This window comes from Carassius auratus, chromosome 27 (assembly GCF_003368295.1).
Source record: "Carassius auratus strain Wakin chromosome 27, ASM336829v1, whole genome shotgun sequence".
Lineage (NCBI taxonomy): Eukaryota > Metazoa > Chordata > Actinopteri > Cypriniformes > Cyprinidae > Carassius > Carassius auratus.
Window position 1 is genome coordinate 18,043,461 of NC_039269.1, and position 14,645 is coordinate 18,058,105.

The 14,645-nt window shown below is 37.2% G+C and overlaps 1 protein-coding gene across 2 annotated transcripts in view; it reads left to right on the forward strand.

The window, feature by feature from the left end:
• Positions 1-14,645, forward strand: part of LOC113045735 (catenin delta-2-like) — a 75,424-nt gene that overhangs the window by 17,553 nt on the left and 43,226 nt on the right. For both annotated transcript variants that reach the window (XM_026206340.1, XM_026206341.1), the window contains exons 3-5: positions 1,893-2,005; positions 13,074-13,108; positions 14,237-14,353. In XM_026206340.1, coding sequence (XP_026062125.1) covers positions 1,893-2,005; positions 13,074-13,108; positions 14,237-14,353 — 265 coding nt within the window. The remainder of the gene's footprint in view (positions 1-1,892; positions 2,006-13,073; positions 13,109-14,236; positions 14,354-14,645) is intronic.

The window sequence follows — 14,645 nt, forward strand, 5'->3', positions numbered from 1 at the left end:
GATGCTTGTTTGTATCGTAATTGCGATGCCTTTACAGTCACAGAGCTATGCAACATGCCTGTCTGTTGCAAATGCACCGGAATGCGTCTGCCGTAATTTAATTAATTGAGACCCTAAATGTGTATAATGTTTGAATGCTGCAGTGAGCGCCTCTTCAGTCGTCATGGTCCATAGAGCTCTCTTCAACACTGTGAATGGGTATTTTTGTAGCCTTCATCTGGGTCTCTGCCCAAAACAGCAGGTGATGCGTTCTGGAGCCCTCTTAGCGTTAACCGCTCTGGGGAGAGAGTCTTTGACCTTGTGACTGAGTGAACTCATTTCAGCCTTGTCACAAAAGAAGTGAGGACGTTGCATTGACTGTCGTAGCCGTAGGAAAATCCAGTCAGAAACACTGCACTATGTGCATGCGTAGGCGCAGGCAAATAGTGCAGTGTTTCTGACTGGATTTTCACAGTGATTACTTTAAAGAGGAGCTCTGGGATTTTATCTCTGATTTAGCACAGACAAGTTTGTCATTAAATGTTAAGCGGCGCATATCTAATTAAGAGAGGGGTGGGAGGGGTGTGTAGTGCTGGAATGGTCCAGTGACTATCAAAGTTCAGAATAATGCCTTTTGAATGTCTGGAGAAACTGTGGTGCAAAAAAAAGTTAAAAAGAATGTACTCTTTCTTTTTTTAATTATTGTACTTTGCAGGCAGTTGATTTATTATGGCCAGTGCCCAAAATTAAGTACATCACCACTGTTTAAAAGTTTTATTCAGCAAGTAAGGATTAAGTTGAAAAAGGTGCCAGTAAAGACATTTATAATGTTACAAAAGATTTTGATTTCAAAAAAAATATTATCTTATACATCAACAAATCCTGAAAAAATGTATAATATCCCCCCCCCCCCCCAAAAAAAAATTAATTAATTAATTAATTAAATTCTGCAGAACAGCTGTTTTCAACATTGATAATATTAAGAAATGTTTCTTGAACACCAAATCAGAATATTAGAATGATTTCTGAAAGATCATGTGACACTGATGACTGAGAATTCAGCTCTGCCATCAAAGGAATACATGACATTTGAAAATATACTAAAATAGAACAATCTGAATAGTTTAATTGTAATAATATTTCATAGTATTTTACTGTATTTTTGGTCAAATAAATAAAGGCTTGGTGAGTGGAACAGGATTTATTTAAAAAATCATAGGAACCCCAACTTTTAGTGTATATTATTATTATTATTATTATTATTATTATTATTATTGTTGTTGTTGTTTTGGCAAAAATGATGCAAAGTACAGATTTATGGCCAAATATAATAACAAATGATTAAATGAATATAATTTACCTGTTTTCTCTTTGCAGCATAAAAATGTTAGTTTCCATCTCTGTAAAACTGTACCTCTCACAAATGATGACACTTCAAGATTTTGTTTAATATATTTGTGTAGCCTACCACATATATTTTTTTCACATAGATTTCTGGAGAAGGAAAAATAAAATGTCTTAAAACAAACAAGTTTAGACGAATGTTTGCTTTAATAGATGGTTTGTCCTGGGTTGGGCTCTGACTCTCATTCTTAAAGTTTGACCATGTTTAAAATTGCAGTTCTTAACGAAGTTATTGACCGGAGACTAGATTTATATGGCAGCATTTTGAAAGAAAGAAAATGCAAGTGCATTTTATCAATATGTAAAGAAAAGCCCTGAGTGGCTGCAGAGCCTTACAGTGTCTCTGCATCCCACTCACACACACACACACACACACACACACACACACGCTCTGTGTAGTAGTTACTGGAGCATGTGTAAGTGCATGTGCGGTACATGTTATAGACAGAATCAATTCCATAATTCCTTTAGGGCTTTACACATACGCTCTGTCTGCTTTATGTTTGCAGGAGCTGCAATTTGAGAGACTGACAAGAGAGTTGGAGGCTGAGAGGCAGATTGTTGCCACCCAGCTGGAGAGATGCAAGCTGGGATCTGAGACCGGAAGCATGAGCAGCATCAGGTGGGTCTCTCACTCACTCAGTCTGTCTCACCCCACCATCACCATATACACCAGCTAAAGCTCAAGATACATATCATTCCATCTCTCCTTGATCTTCACCATCCAACTTATCATTAAACCATCAAATGTCATTAAAAGCATGTTTTTTAGTCTTGCCTGTGAAATATTTCGATGTCCCTTCCCTGCATATTCCGTCATGAATATTTTAGTGTAACCACATTCACAGGAGACTCGGATCTAAACTTCCCCTCTCAAACTAAATTCTTTCACCACTGCTTAGTAAACAAAGGGTTAAATTGTCACAAGCTTTGAATTCAGTCTGTAATTAAAATCTCATCATGTTGAAGTCGTAAACGAGAACAGATACTATAATAAAACAGATTTTATGGATTATATATGCAATCCATTTGACCTCCCAGAGGCTGATACAGTAAGTGCTTCTAATCACTGTTTACACTGAATGTTCAAATTGAATTGAATGGCCCCATTGTATTGTCCTCTTGTCGTTGCCGTGAAGCATATTTTGTGTGCTTATTCATCTAGTCTGAAAACTCAATAAATCAAATGTCCTTCAGCTGTTCAGTCAATAAGACTCCCACGTCGCTTGCTTTGTCAGTGAGATTGTAAAGGATGTTGTCAGGTTTAAAGTTATGTATTTTATCATTGGTTTTAGTATTACTACCATCAGTGTAAGCGGGGGCACTGTAGACCTCAACCAGGGGGATACCTGGACCCCCTCATATTGTTTTCACACATGCATGCATCCTAAATAAATAATTATAAAGCAGAAAATGTATATTTTTAATGTCTACTCTACATATTCATATTTTCCCCAGCTATTTTGTATTTCCCGGTCTATCTCAAGTTCCCCCGAACCCTGTTTTTGTTCATGTAGCAGTTCAGTGGCCTCTCTCTCACACATTAGATGAGAGCTGCCAACAGACACAGTTAGACACACAGAATATTTAATTAGAGTAAAGTGGAGCGGAGACAACACAGTCACTGATGATTTGGATGTCAGGCCATCAAGTGCTTTTGCACTTTAAGCCCATGAGATGATTTAGAAATATACCCTACTGTTCAAACGTTTTGGGTTGGTAAGATTTTGCAAGATTTACAAAGAAGTCGCTAATGCTCAAAGGCTGCATTTGTATTATTTAAAATAAAAAATACGGACAAATTACATTCATGTTCATATGCCCAGACAGTCAACAGTGATAGGTTTTTGGAAATGCTGTTTTCTACTCTTTCATTCACAAGTCTGTCGCGGTTCGGTGAGTTGAATGTGCTGCTAACTCTGCACTGAAAAACCTTGCACTCGTGGGGCGAAACCGGTGACATTATTCTACTGAATGATAGCTAAAAGTTTTATCCAAAAGTGTCGCTAGTTGCTGTGTTCTTTGTCTTACAAAAAAGTTGGTAGAAATTGCAACACTGGTTCATGCGCCCATAGTGTGTGTGTGTGTGCCTTGGAGGTCTGAGTGATACTAGTGCACTTGAAATACTAAGTGGAGGCGGGTCTGGATCGAATTCCAGAGTCCGGACTTTGAGAAGGGCTGTCTTAAAGGGTCAGGTTAGGTCAGCTCTCTCCTCAAAACAAATACAGCTTACAGACAAACAATCTGCTCGAGGCCATAATAGAAGCTGCAAGTCAAATAACACTGTGCTCAAGTATCTAATCAGGCTTTGCATGGATCTTGATTGGTCTCACAATTCAGGATTATTTTATTTGCACTTTCTATCCCTCCATTTTTTTTATCGTTGACTGCAACAGCCATATACTTTCCGTGATGGTATTACTAGCTGGTGTTCGATTTGATTGTAGAACAATACTGATGCAAACACTTCACTGACTATTATTTGTTCCTTTTTAATAAGACAGCAAGCTGAATGTCACAGCATCAGGAGAAGAACCGTGGGCTTAAAGAGAGCCCTTTCAGACCGTGACCCACTTGTTTAATGAAACATGGGTCTTTTCAAACAGCACTCCATTTTGAACAAACATAATACTGGCCTAGCTCTTCAGCGGACTGTCTGATACTCCGCAAAAACAAATCTCTGATTAGCCGATGTGCAAAATGCCTCTGCAGTTACAATGGAAATGCCAAGTGAAGTTGTCTCTTTGTCTCTAGCTGGACATCCATCTGACCGAACCTCGGCACAGCGTCAAACATCTGCTGCTCTGAGTGAGGCCTTTGACTCGATACTAGACGTTCACTGTTGAGCCCTATCCTGTAGTGTGGAGTTGTCTCACTAAACGCTGTCTGTCGAGCACAGCGAGGGAGTATTAAGCCAAAACTGTTTGACTGTTTTCCTGCCAGATTAGTCCACCAGTCTCCTGTGAGCTCGGACTGCGCTGGCACTGTGTACGTGTCTACAATGTGTGCCTTGAGGAGAGATAATGCTTTGTTGGCATGTGGTGTAAATAAGTTGTATTGAGGAGACAATGTGTTTGACAGCTCTAATGCTCTAATCTCACTGTAGTATAATGGCAAGCGAGAGCTTCTCTACATACAGTAGGCAATGGGAAAATACTATTATTAGTATTGTGTTTGTAATTTACGTACACTATTTCAGCATTTGCTATATGCACCAACAAGCTTTTTGTTTGTTTCTGCAGCTCAGTTGGTAGAGTTATGATGCCAGCTACAAAGCGTGTACCTTGATTGCAATGTAATCTGCTTTGAATAAAAGCATTTTCCTAAATATAAAAATAAAATGCATGAATGTACGTCTAGTATCAAATACCCACATTCTTTGAAATTGCACATGAAAAGGAAAGAAAACATTGAAAGGCTTGTCCATTGAGACTGTATGGAAATGGATTATATTTCTCTTTACCCTTGAAGAGGATACATTTATAGAAAGAAAGATAGTGTGCCAAATTCCCTGAACAGTTTTGTGTTGTGAATTTCACCGTAAAAATCTGCTTCATATTCACTAACCACCAGCAATCTACTTTAACTAGGCTTTAAGTGAGCTGAAATAGCAGCGTGCCGTGAGTATGTAAATTAAGTCAAAAATACAGTGTAGAAAAGTGCACTTTAAGCATTATGGCAAAGGCCAATTCAGGTGCCTGGAGCATGGTTTGTGTAAAGTATGTCAGAGTGTGGTAGTATTCTGGAATCTATTCACCTATAGGCTACCCAACCAGCATCAAGAACAGAAATTGTGCATCATGAAGTGCAACATTTCTGAGTCTGTTTGTACCATTATATGATGTGCAACATTTCTTTAGTGTTTCGGGTGCAAAAACAATTCAGGTTATTATGTAGTTAGGTAATGGTTAGTGAGAGTCAAGGGGCTTTTAGTAGATTGGTGCAGGGTTATTATAGTTAACTAAAACAAAAACTTAAAAGGATAGTTCACCCCAAAATGAAAATTGTGTCATCATTTACTCACCCTCATGTTGTTCCAAACTTGTATTACTTTATTTCTTCTGTTGAGCTCAAAAATAATACTTTGAAAAATGTTGATAATCAATGAGTTGACAGTAGCCATTGACTTCCATACTGTGGAGCACAATTACTGTGAAAGTCGATGGCTACTGTCAACTGTTTGGTTACCAACATTCTTCAAAATATATGATTTAGTTTTCAGCAGTTAAAAAAACTCATACATGACTTAAGGTTGAGTAAATTATGAAATTAACTGAAATAGAATAGAAAAATGTAAAAAATAAAAATATTCAGCTAGTTTCCACGGCATTTCTCATTTTCATTTAGTTCAGTTTGATGTAGTGTTTCACTTTTCTAAAATAACTCAAATTAAACTGGAAAAAAAATTATGAAACCACTTAAGGTTTTTGAGGAAAACATCCAGATTTTTTCTCCATATATAGTTGACTTCAATGGGGAACAATGGGTTGATGGTCCAAATTGCAGTATCAATGCAGCTTCAAAGGGCACTACACTTATTACTTTCCAATGTGTATAAGTGATGCATGAATTTGTGAACGCACATCGCAGAGCTGAGATGAGCAATTGTGTTTAAAAAGTATTTAAAAAAAATGACTGATCGTTCCACTAGATAAGACCCTTTCTCGACTGGGATCCTGTAGAGCCCTTTGAAGCTGCACTGAAACTGCAATTTTGACCTTCAACCCATTGTTCCCTGCTGAAGTCCACTATATAGAGAAAAATCCTGGAATGTTTTCCTCAAAAACCTTAATTTATTTTTGTCAGAAGAACGAAAGACATGAACATCTTGAATGACATGGGAGTGAAAAGATTATCATGACATATTAATTCTGGAGTGATCTAATCCTTTAAAGTAAGATACTGAATTTAATTTATCCATACTGCAAAGTCAGTGGGGTCCAATGTTGTTTCAGAATGTCCTCTTTTATCTTGTTGAACCTGTCTAGAACAGGGATACTGTTAAGGACAGTGGCAGTAAGAAACCTTCCCATCTGCCTGTGCACCCAGGGTGTCTGTGCTCAGAAAATCCATCTCCATTCTTACAGGATATTACACATATTAAGGGTGTCTGCTGCACTGGCTGACTCACACTAAGTGTCTCCCTGTACAGCAAAGGGAATACAGAGCATATTGATTTAGCAAGCAATCTGTCAGTCTTAAGGGGTGATGAAAGCTTCTTCTGCTACCCAAGTTCAGTTATGAACCATATAGACTAAACCCAGACTGGTGATTTAGAGACAAGGATATTGTTTGCATTGGTTATGCTGAATGCAAATGAATATTTGGAAGAGAATTATAATATTGTAAAACAGATTTTGTTATTAACAGATTGTTACTGAAATGTCATACTTTGTCATTTATCATAGTATTATTTTTTTCAACTAAATCTTGGATTATCATTTAATGGTATTGTTTCAGGCCTTAATGTGGTTCTAATGTATTCTTGCACAGAGGAAATTGTCTTTCGACTATATTACATGTCTGTCAATGGAAACGACACATGCTTTATCTGTCTTGTGACAAAGCAGCACACTAGCTTAACTAAGACAGCCTGGCATAGTGTGGATCTCAACCACTGAGCTTCCCCACATGTGACATCATCACTCATGCTGTCAGCCTAATGATCCACCACATCCTCAGATGCACTTAAAATAACACTTCGTCCTTTTAGAAAGTACACTTGCAATAGGAAATGTGTGATTGATCCTGTTATTGCTCAGGCTAACTGCTGTTGTCTTAGCCTCATGGTGGCACGCTGGGGTTAAATCAATGTTTATCTTTTTTTAGCATTTAGAATGTTAAAAACATTTTTATGAGTCTAGAAACTCCTTTTGAAATACTGCAACTGGAAATGTAGTGACCTTACCTAAATTTACCATAGTTCTTGAATAGTACCCATAGGGCTGCTATCTTGCTCTTGGATTGAAATGGATTTTGTGTGTATCCGAGGACTGATTTGTGGCGTATCATATATTATTTCCTAAATAGTACCCATACTGTGTCCAACTGTGGTGTTTGTAGTAAAGCTTTTTAATTTTGCGCATATACAGGTGTATATATATATATATATATATATTATGTGTATGTATACAGACACACCATGGTATTCCATATAAGTACTAGTTACCACAGTGTTACTATATTAAAACTACTATAAATTTTCATGAGGCAGTTTCCAGACGAGAGCCATTTTGTGCCAGCCTGGGCTGCAGAAATGTCTGGGGACTGGTGTTTATATTGCTGTGATTGATAGTAAGAGTGTTTTACCTTCATGCCAGTCATAGTAATACACTGTAAAAGAGTGTTTGCCATAACAGAGCAGCTGTACAGCATCTGTGCCACACCAGCCATTGCCTTCTTATCCACTGACACAATTCTGCTGTGAGAACAGCCATGATTCAGCACTACAAGAGGGGATCTCTCATTACAGGATGCTCCCTCTCAATGGGATTGAAATGTATTCCTCTCTGAGGACTGTGTTACATCTCTTTTGATTTGTAGTATATCGTATATCATCTCATGAAGAGTCCAAAATCCCACACAGGATTGTTTCTGCTTTCCTCTTGTCCTTGCTAAACTTACTTTTTATGGACTGTAGGAGTGCTTCTATTGGCAAAATGACTTACATTACTATCTATTCCACACAGAAGGATATTGTATAGTTTCAGAAGACTTGGAATATTGTACTTTTATAGTACTTTTAGTCACTTTAGAGCTTGACAGCTCTTATTCTCATAGAAAGACGTGGGCAGGATATTCTTGAAAAAAAATCACAGTTTGTGTTTCAGTGAAGAAATTAAGTCAGAATTTACAATTTACAGATGTTTTCATTTTTGGGTGAACCTTATCTTTAATCATGGTACTCTAATTGATGTAATAAATTGTTTCTGTCTGTCTATCTGAAAAGTTACATGTTAAATTGCTCTATATGTTATATCTCACATACAGTACCAGGACTAACAAGGACCATATTAGTCCCACTCATCTGGACTTTAATAATGGGTGGGCCGGCTCTTACGGATGAGTGCCTTTGCTCCGCACTCATTAATATAATCACGTGAAGCCCTTTCACATGCTCTGTGGGACAGCATAGCTTATACAACAAACTGAAGACATGGGAAAGTAGTTAGCCCTACCCCCATGATCAAAGACATGGTTAGATTTATGCGTGAAATCTAAATTTCAACACAAATCTATATGAGATTTAGCTTTGTAAGTCATGTGTTTTTACATTTAAATTCCTTCTTCTACTCAATATATAAAACATATATATATATATATATATATATATATATATATATATATATAACTGTGGTAAAATTGAGATTGAAATAGCAGGCAGCCTCTGTTTATTGATGGCATGTGTCTGTCTTTCTGTTTGTCAGTTGGGAGGTGCTCATTGACCCGCAGTGGTTTGGGGCTGGCCTGCTCCTCTCCCTCCCCTTTTCACATACGTTAGCAGGGAACAAAAGCCACTCTCAGCTTTGTTCCAGCTTTTCATAGCACACTTTCACTCTTTCTCACCAAAATCTCGGCTTTCTTTCTCCTATGACAATCCAAACAGGCTGTAACAAACATACACAAAAACCCTTTTTGTATTACTGCAGTTTAGGCAGCTAGGTTTTGTAATGCAAGGTCCACAACATAAGTTGGATTTTGAAGTCTTATTGTGTGGTTGTGTATGTATGTATATCAGGGTTCCCACGGGTCCATGAAATCCTTGAATCTGAACAAAATTTTTCAAGGCCCTGGAAAGTAAAAAAAAAAATAATAAGCATACATTGACACAGGTCCTTGAAAGTGCTTGAATTTATTTTGTGCAAGAAGCTTTATATAGAAAAAATTCCATATTATTCCCTCTGGTCCACTAATGTGTTATCACACCAACACTTTGTGGCCTGTGCATACTAGCTTGCTTGATTTACATTAGTTAGACGCATTTATGTGTTACGTTAAGTGTTTCCTGTGTGAGGTACTTTGTGTTGTACATTGCCATGACGTTAGAGTGACCATATTTCCCCTTTTTCCCAGACATGTCCTCTTTTTGTGTAAAAACATTTCTGAACTGCCCAAAATGTCGGGGATTCAGCTTTTGCTTTCTACAGTCGTCAATGATTGTGTGTTTTTGTATTAGATGCCACAAGGGACAGTTTTCTTAATCCCGCTTCCATGGAATTTCTGACCATTATTGCCCGCTCTTGTGATTTTTGTGTCCTGTCCCGCCCGCTCCCGCAAACATTATAATATTGCATAATTATTGTGCATCTGGGGAGCATCTATCAATACGCAAAATATTTTAATCTCTTTTAAATAAGCGCTCACTTTTCACTTTCACTTCTGTTTACGCGATCATGCACGCTTTGTGGAAAGTAAGATCAGATATTTGCTAATAAGCTCAGGATCTGTTGAGCAGCAAATCCTCCAGCATGATCTATCAGCCATCTCTCTCTCCTCAACCCATGATCAGTCAAATCTGACTCCCACAGCTCGTGTTGAATGCAGGGTTGCCAAGTCTGCGTTTTTTTTTTTTCCTATGGCTACTTTTAAACTGTTAATGTGTTGATTTCCCCAGTGGGTTAAAGGTTTAAATGTTGCTTCTGCCTTTGTTAAAACTGTGCTAGATGTTAAGTTTTGTGAAGGAAGGCTACTGGTAGTAAGCTTTTTAGCTGTGTTTATGATCGATATGCATAACAGTAACTGAATAAAATGAATTTAAGGTTTGGAAATGACATATTTTCACACTACTTTACCCCCAACCAACCACTCCCCAGCCCCCACCTTGTGGTAGAACTTTGTAGTCGGTAGCTACTTCTCTCTGTTTATGTCTATGACAAATCACACAGGTACTGGGCTACTCCGCAGTGGTACCTACCCAAACCAGTCTAAATAGTCAGAATACAAAAATTCATTATGGGTGTAGCGTAGTGATCCAGGACAAGCCAAAACACGGTTTGGAAAAAGGATTCATGGTGTACTCGCTTATTATGTAAATGTTGTAAGAGTGCAGCTTTAATTTAATGCTGTTAAAGATGAATATATAAATGTATTTAATGCGATATTTTACATTATAATACACATTATGTTAAACATTAATTAAATTATATATAATTTATTTATAATAAACCATTTCTTTACCTGTTTTACATTTTTATATATCTCTATATCTCTATTGATGGTTCATATAGCATTGCAGATGTGCTGTCCCTAAATATTTATGTTTGAATGCCACATTCAGCTGGTCATGTCAACAGGGAATGCTTGAGTGTTCAATAAGAAGATCTGTTTGAATGCCGAATGAGGAAACTGCATTGTAAGTTTCAGTAAGCTATACCAGAATTTGTCGTACTGCAATAAACAGCAAAAGCAAAATAATTCACTTAAATTAAGGTGGTGTTTTAAGGTAAGGTTTTGTTATAACCTGAGCTAAAAAGGTATGAAATGCCACCTTTGAACACCATTAAAGGTGCTCTTAACAATTCAACATTAGATGAAGTTATTCATTGATTCACCAATGTTAGCATCGCATTTGTTTGACATTCACGCCCCTTTGTTTTTTTGACCATGACTGTGATATAGTGAAAAATTGCAGAACTATATAGACGAATGAAATTAGCCAGAACAGAGGCAAAGAACACTAACTCAGTGTGCTAATTGTAATGGCCCAAATCACATTGCTCCAAGTGTTTCAGCTAATATGTTGAGTCAATATGGAAATGGAGCACATAAAGAACCGTGATTAACTACTGACCAAACAATGACCCAAAGCTGTGATTGCCTCATCTGTCATGTCATTATTCTCAAGTTAATTATCTTAGGAGAGGAAAATATCTTCATCCTAAAAGGCTTTAATGATCCCCATGAAGACAGACTCATTCTGTGCTATCAATGTGATGTTATCTAGCCAGACGTCTTCGAGAGCGATATCACAATTGTCAGTCTTATAGCATACTGGAAATTGAACGACAATTTCCAGCCAATGGGAACAATTAGTTGTTTTTTAATTTATTTATTTCATGTGGTAGGCCCGTAGAACTGAATCTGTGTTTATCTACCTTACAGGAATTATTTATTTATTTGCTAGTAATTACCTCACATATTTAGCCAGCAATTGTCTTTTATAGGGAGATATTAGGATGAAAAAAAGTTAACGCTTGTTTGAATGCAGGTCAACTCACTCATTAAAACGGGGGTTTGGGTTAAAAATGCCTTGTGGCTCATCACTGTTGCTCACTCTCCGGGAGCCTGTCTCTGTCTAGGCATTGTTCGTGGAAGAATTGGTGATGAATGGGTTTTAGGAGAACAGCACCATGGCCCTATTAACATGTGCCGTTTTGTTTTCTTCTGCGATTCGTCACCCCCCGCACAAACATAGACAGCCCCACAAAATGAATCCTTACACACTCGCCGGAAGAAAATCAATAGAGTGATTTAGCAGCTGCTGTAAGGCTCCAAGGACAGTGGGTGAGCGTTTAGCCTCCTGATAGCGTTATGGAAAAGACAGACCGGTATTTACCGTGCGGTGGCAAAGCTGGTCATTGATTAGGGGTATATGGCTCTACGTTCTTCCTTAAGCCTTCATTTCCACCCAATCCATAACCATCATAGCCAGTGTTTGTGTGTTCTACAACGGAGATGATACTTCATCGATCAGTGAGTTATGTGATTCAGAAACTGTGCACATGGGTTTATTAACTTGATGGGTAAACAGTTACATAAGCAGTTTATGGCAGCCAAAGTATTTAGCAAAACCACATGGTTAAACGTTCGTCGGTTAGATTTTTTAAATCACTCACATATACATATATACATTTACATATACATATATTTTATGTATGTTTTAAAATTAATCTTCAGCAGCCATTACACCAGTCTCCAGTGTAATATGATCCATCAGAAATCATTCTAATATCCTTATTATTTAGTATTATTATCAATTTTGTAAACAAAAGTTGTGATGCTTAATATTTTTGTGGAAACTGTGAGACTGAGTTTTTCAGGATTCTTTGATGACTAGAAAGTTTAAAAGTACAGCATTTATTTGAAATGGAAAATTATAAAGGTCTTTACTGTTACTTTTGATACATGTAATGCATCCTTGCTAAATAAAAATATAAATGTACTGTATGTGGACACCCACATTTAATTAGAAGATTTGGCTGTTTTTCTCACACTCTTACCCTTTACTAACAGGTGCATAGGATCAAGCATAAGGCCATACAGTTTCCCTAAACAAACATTTACAGTAAAATAGGGCCCTTTTCTGTTCCAGTGTGACATGCTCCTGTGCACAAAGCAAGGTCCATGGAGAAATGGTTCACTGAGAACCACTGAACAAATTTGGAATAAATCACGAGCTAGAGTCCATCATGCCTGACCGCACTTATTCTCTTGTGTCTTCTTTACCAGAAAATTGGAAGCTTTAACAGACGACCAGCTCCCTATTAATGCACATGATTTTGAAATTAAATATTCAACAAGCTCATACAGTATAGTATAGGTGCCCACGCACTTGTGACCATGTAGTGAAGTTAAAAATGGTCAGATGGGTTAGTACAGGCGTAGGATTGTAACATTAGGTAAAAGATTGCGTTGACTTCAGTGTTTGTGTTGATGATCTATCTAAACCTGTTCTATCCTTTAACTTACAGTTCTGCAGATGAAAAGTTTCGCTGGAACAACCAAGGTAACTAGACTGTTTTCTAGCTAAAAAGTGAATTTTCTTGCTCTTCAGCCCATTGTTTTGGAATCCATAATTTCAACCTTACAAGAAGGTGAATGTTGCATGAAGAGCACCTTTTCCAATGCATTTTGACAGTTGTCATCATCTAGCAGCCCACGTGGTAAACCGTGCATGTCAGAGTGAAACATGTTGACTTTTGACTTTATTGATTGTGCTACAGCAAAACGTTAGCCAAAGATGACAACCTCTGCCTTCCAGAACATAAAACACTGAGGAGAGGCTGAGATTGAAGAGCAAGAGCAGTGCAGCCCATAAATGATTCATGAGCTTGCGGTCACGCCACACTCTTTAAAATACTGGGCTCTTGATGAAGCATCAAAACAAAACCAGATTAAGCATCTCATTCTCATTCCTGGCAAGTTCAAATCACAATTTTTTTTAGTAGATTCCTCAGTGGTGGGTTTTGTACTTCAAAATGTTTAGGCCTTAATCACAATAAGAGGCTACCAAAACTACGTTGTAAAAATGTTGTGAAAAGGCTGAGATAACATTTCAATTCATATACTTAAAAAGTCTGATGCTTTGTGTGTGTGTATGTGTGTTTTACATAATACATATTGTCACAATGCTCCATAAACCTTTTTACATTACATTTAAAACTTTAGTGTAGCCTTTTTTAATATTTCCTCAATTAATTAAAAAGTCAATTAATTTGTCACAGACTATCTTATATGAATCACATAATCTAACCAGCATATGATTGTTTTTAGATATAAACCTACTTTCTGTAAATAAAATTATTGTCACTATGTGTTTTTCTAATATTTAATTATTTTTTAAATATCTAAATCAGAAGTACAGATTATGTTATTTAAAAAATTTAAATGATGCAGATTGGTCTGGTTTTATTTGCATAGTATAAATGTGATCTGAATATGTAAACTGCACATGATTGTTACTTCTTTCAATTTGAAATTATCGAATGTTTTTAAATCATTTTAACTTAACCTAACAGTAATCAAAATGAACATGGTAAAACATTAAGTCCTTGCTGAGTAACCACCTGCTTACTGAAACACTCTTTTTTATTAGCCTGCTAGATGACGTTATCTTTCGTGTCTTTTTTCACAGACGGACAGAAGGATATAGAGGAGGAGCTCACCACAGGTCTAGAACTTGTAGATTCCTGCATCCGATCTCTTCAAGAATCTGGTATTCTGGATTCACAGGAATTCACTGCAGGCGAAAGTAAGGAGCCGTTTTAAACGCTGGTAGTTTAAGACAATTAAGAAACTACTGAGAGTGAACAATGCTAATGACTTCTAAATGTTCTGATCCTGCAGAGTTGTGATCTTAAGATGAAACGATTGATAGTCAGGGACTGTAATTTGCATTTTCTGAGTGTTCTTTTACAGAAATGCGCGTGTTACAGTCCATAAAATTAGGTTGCAGGTGTTGCTCTGCCTTCCTTATTTTGCATGATAGTAGCTTAATGCATGAAGTACAGGTTATTCTGGGGGGGGGGGGGGGGGGGTAATTC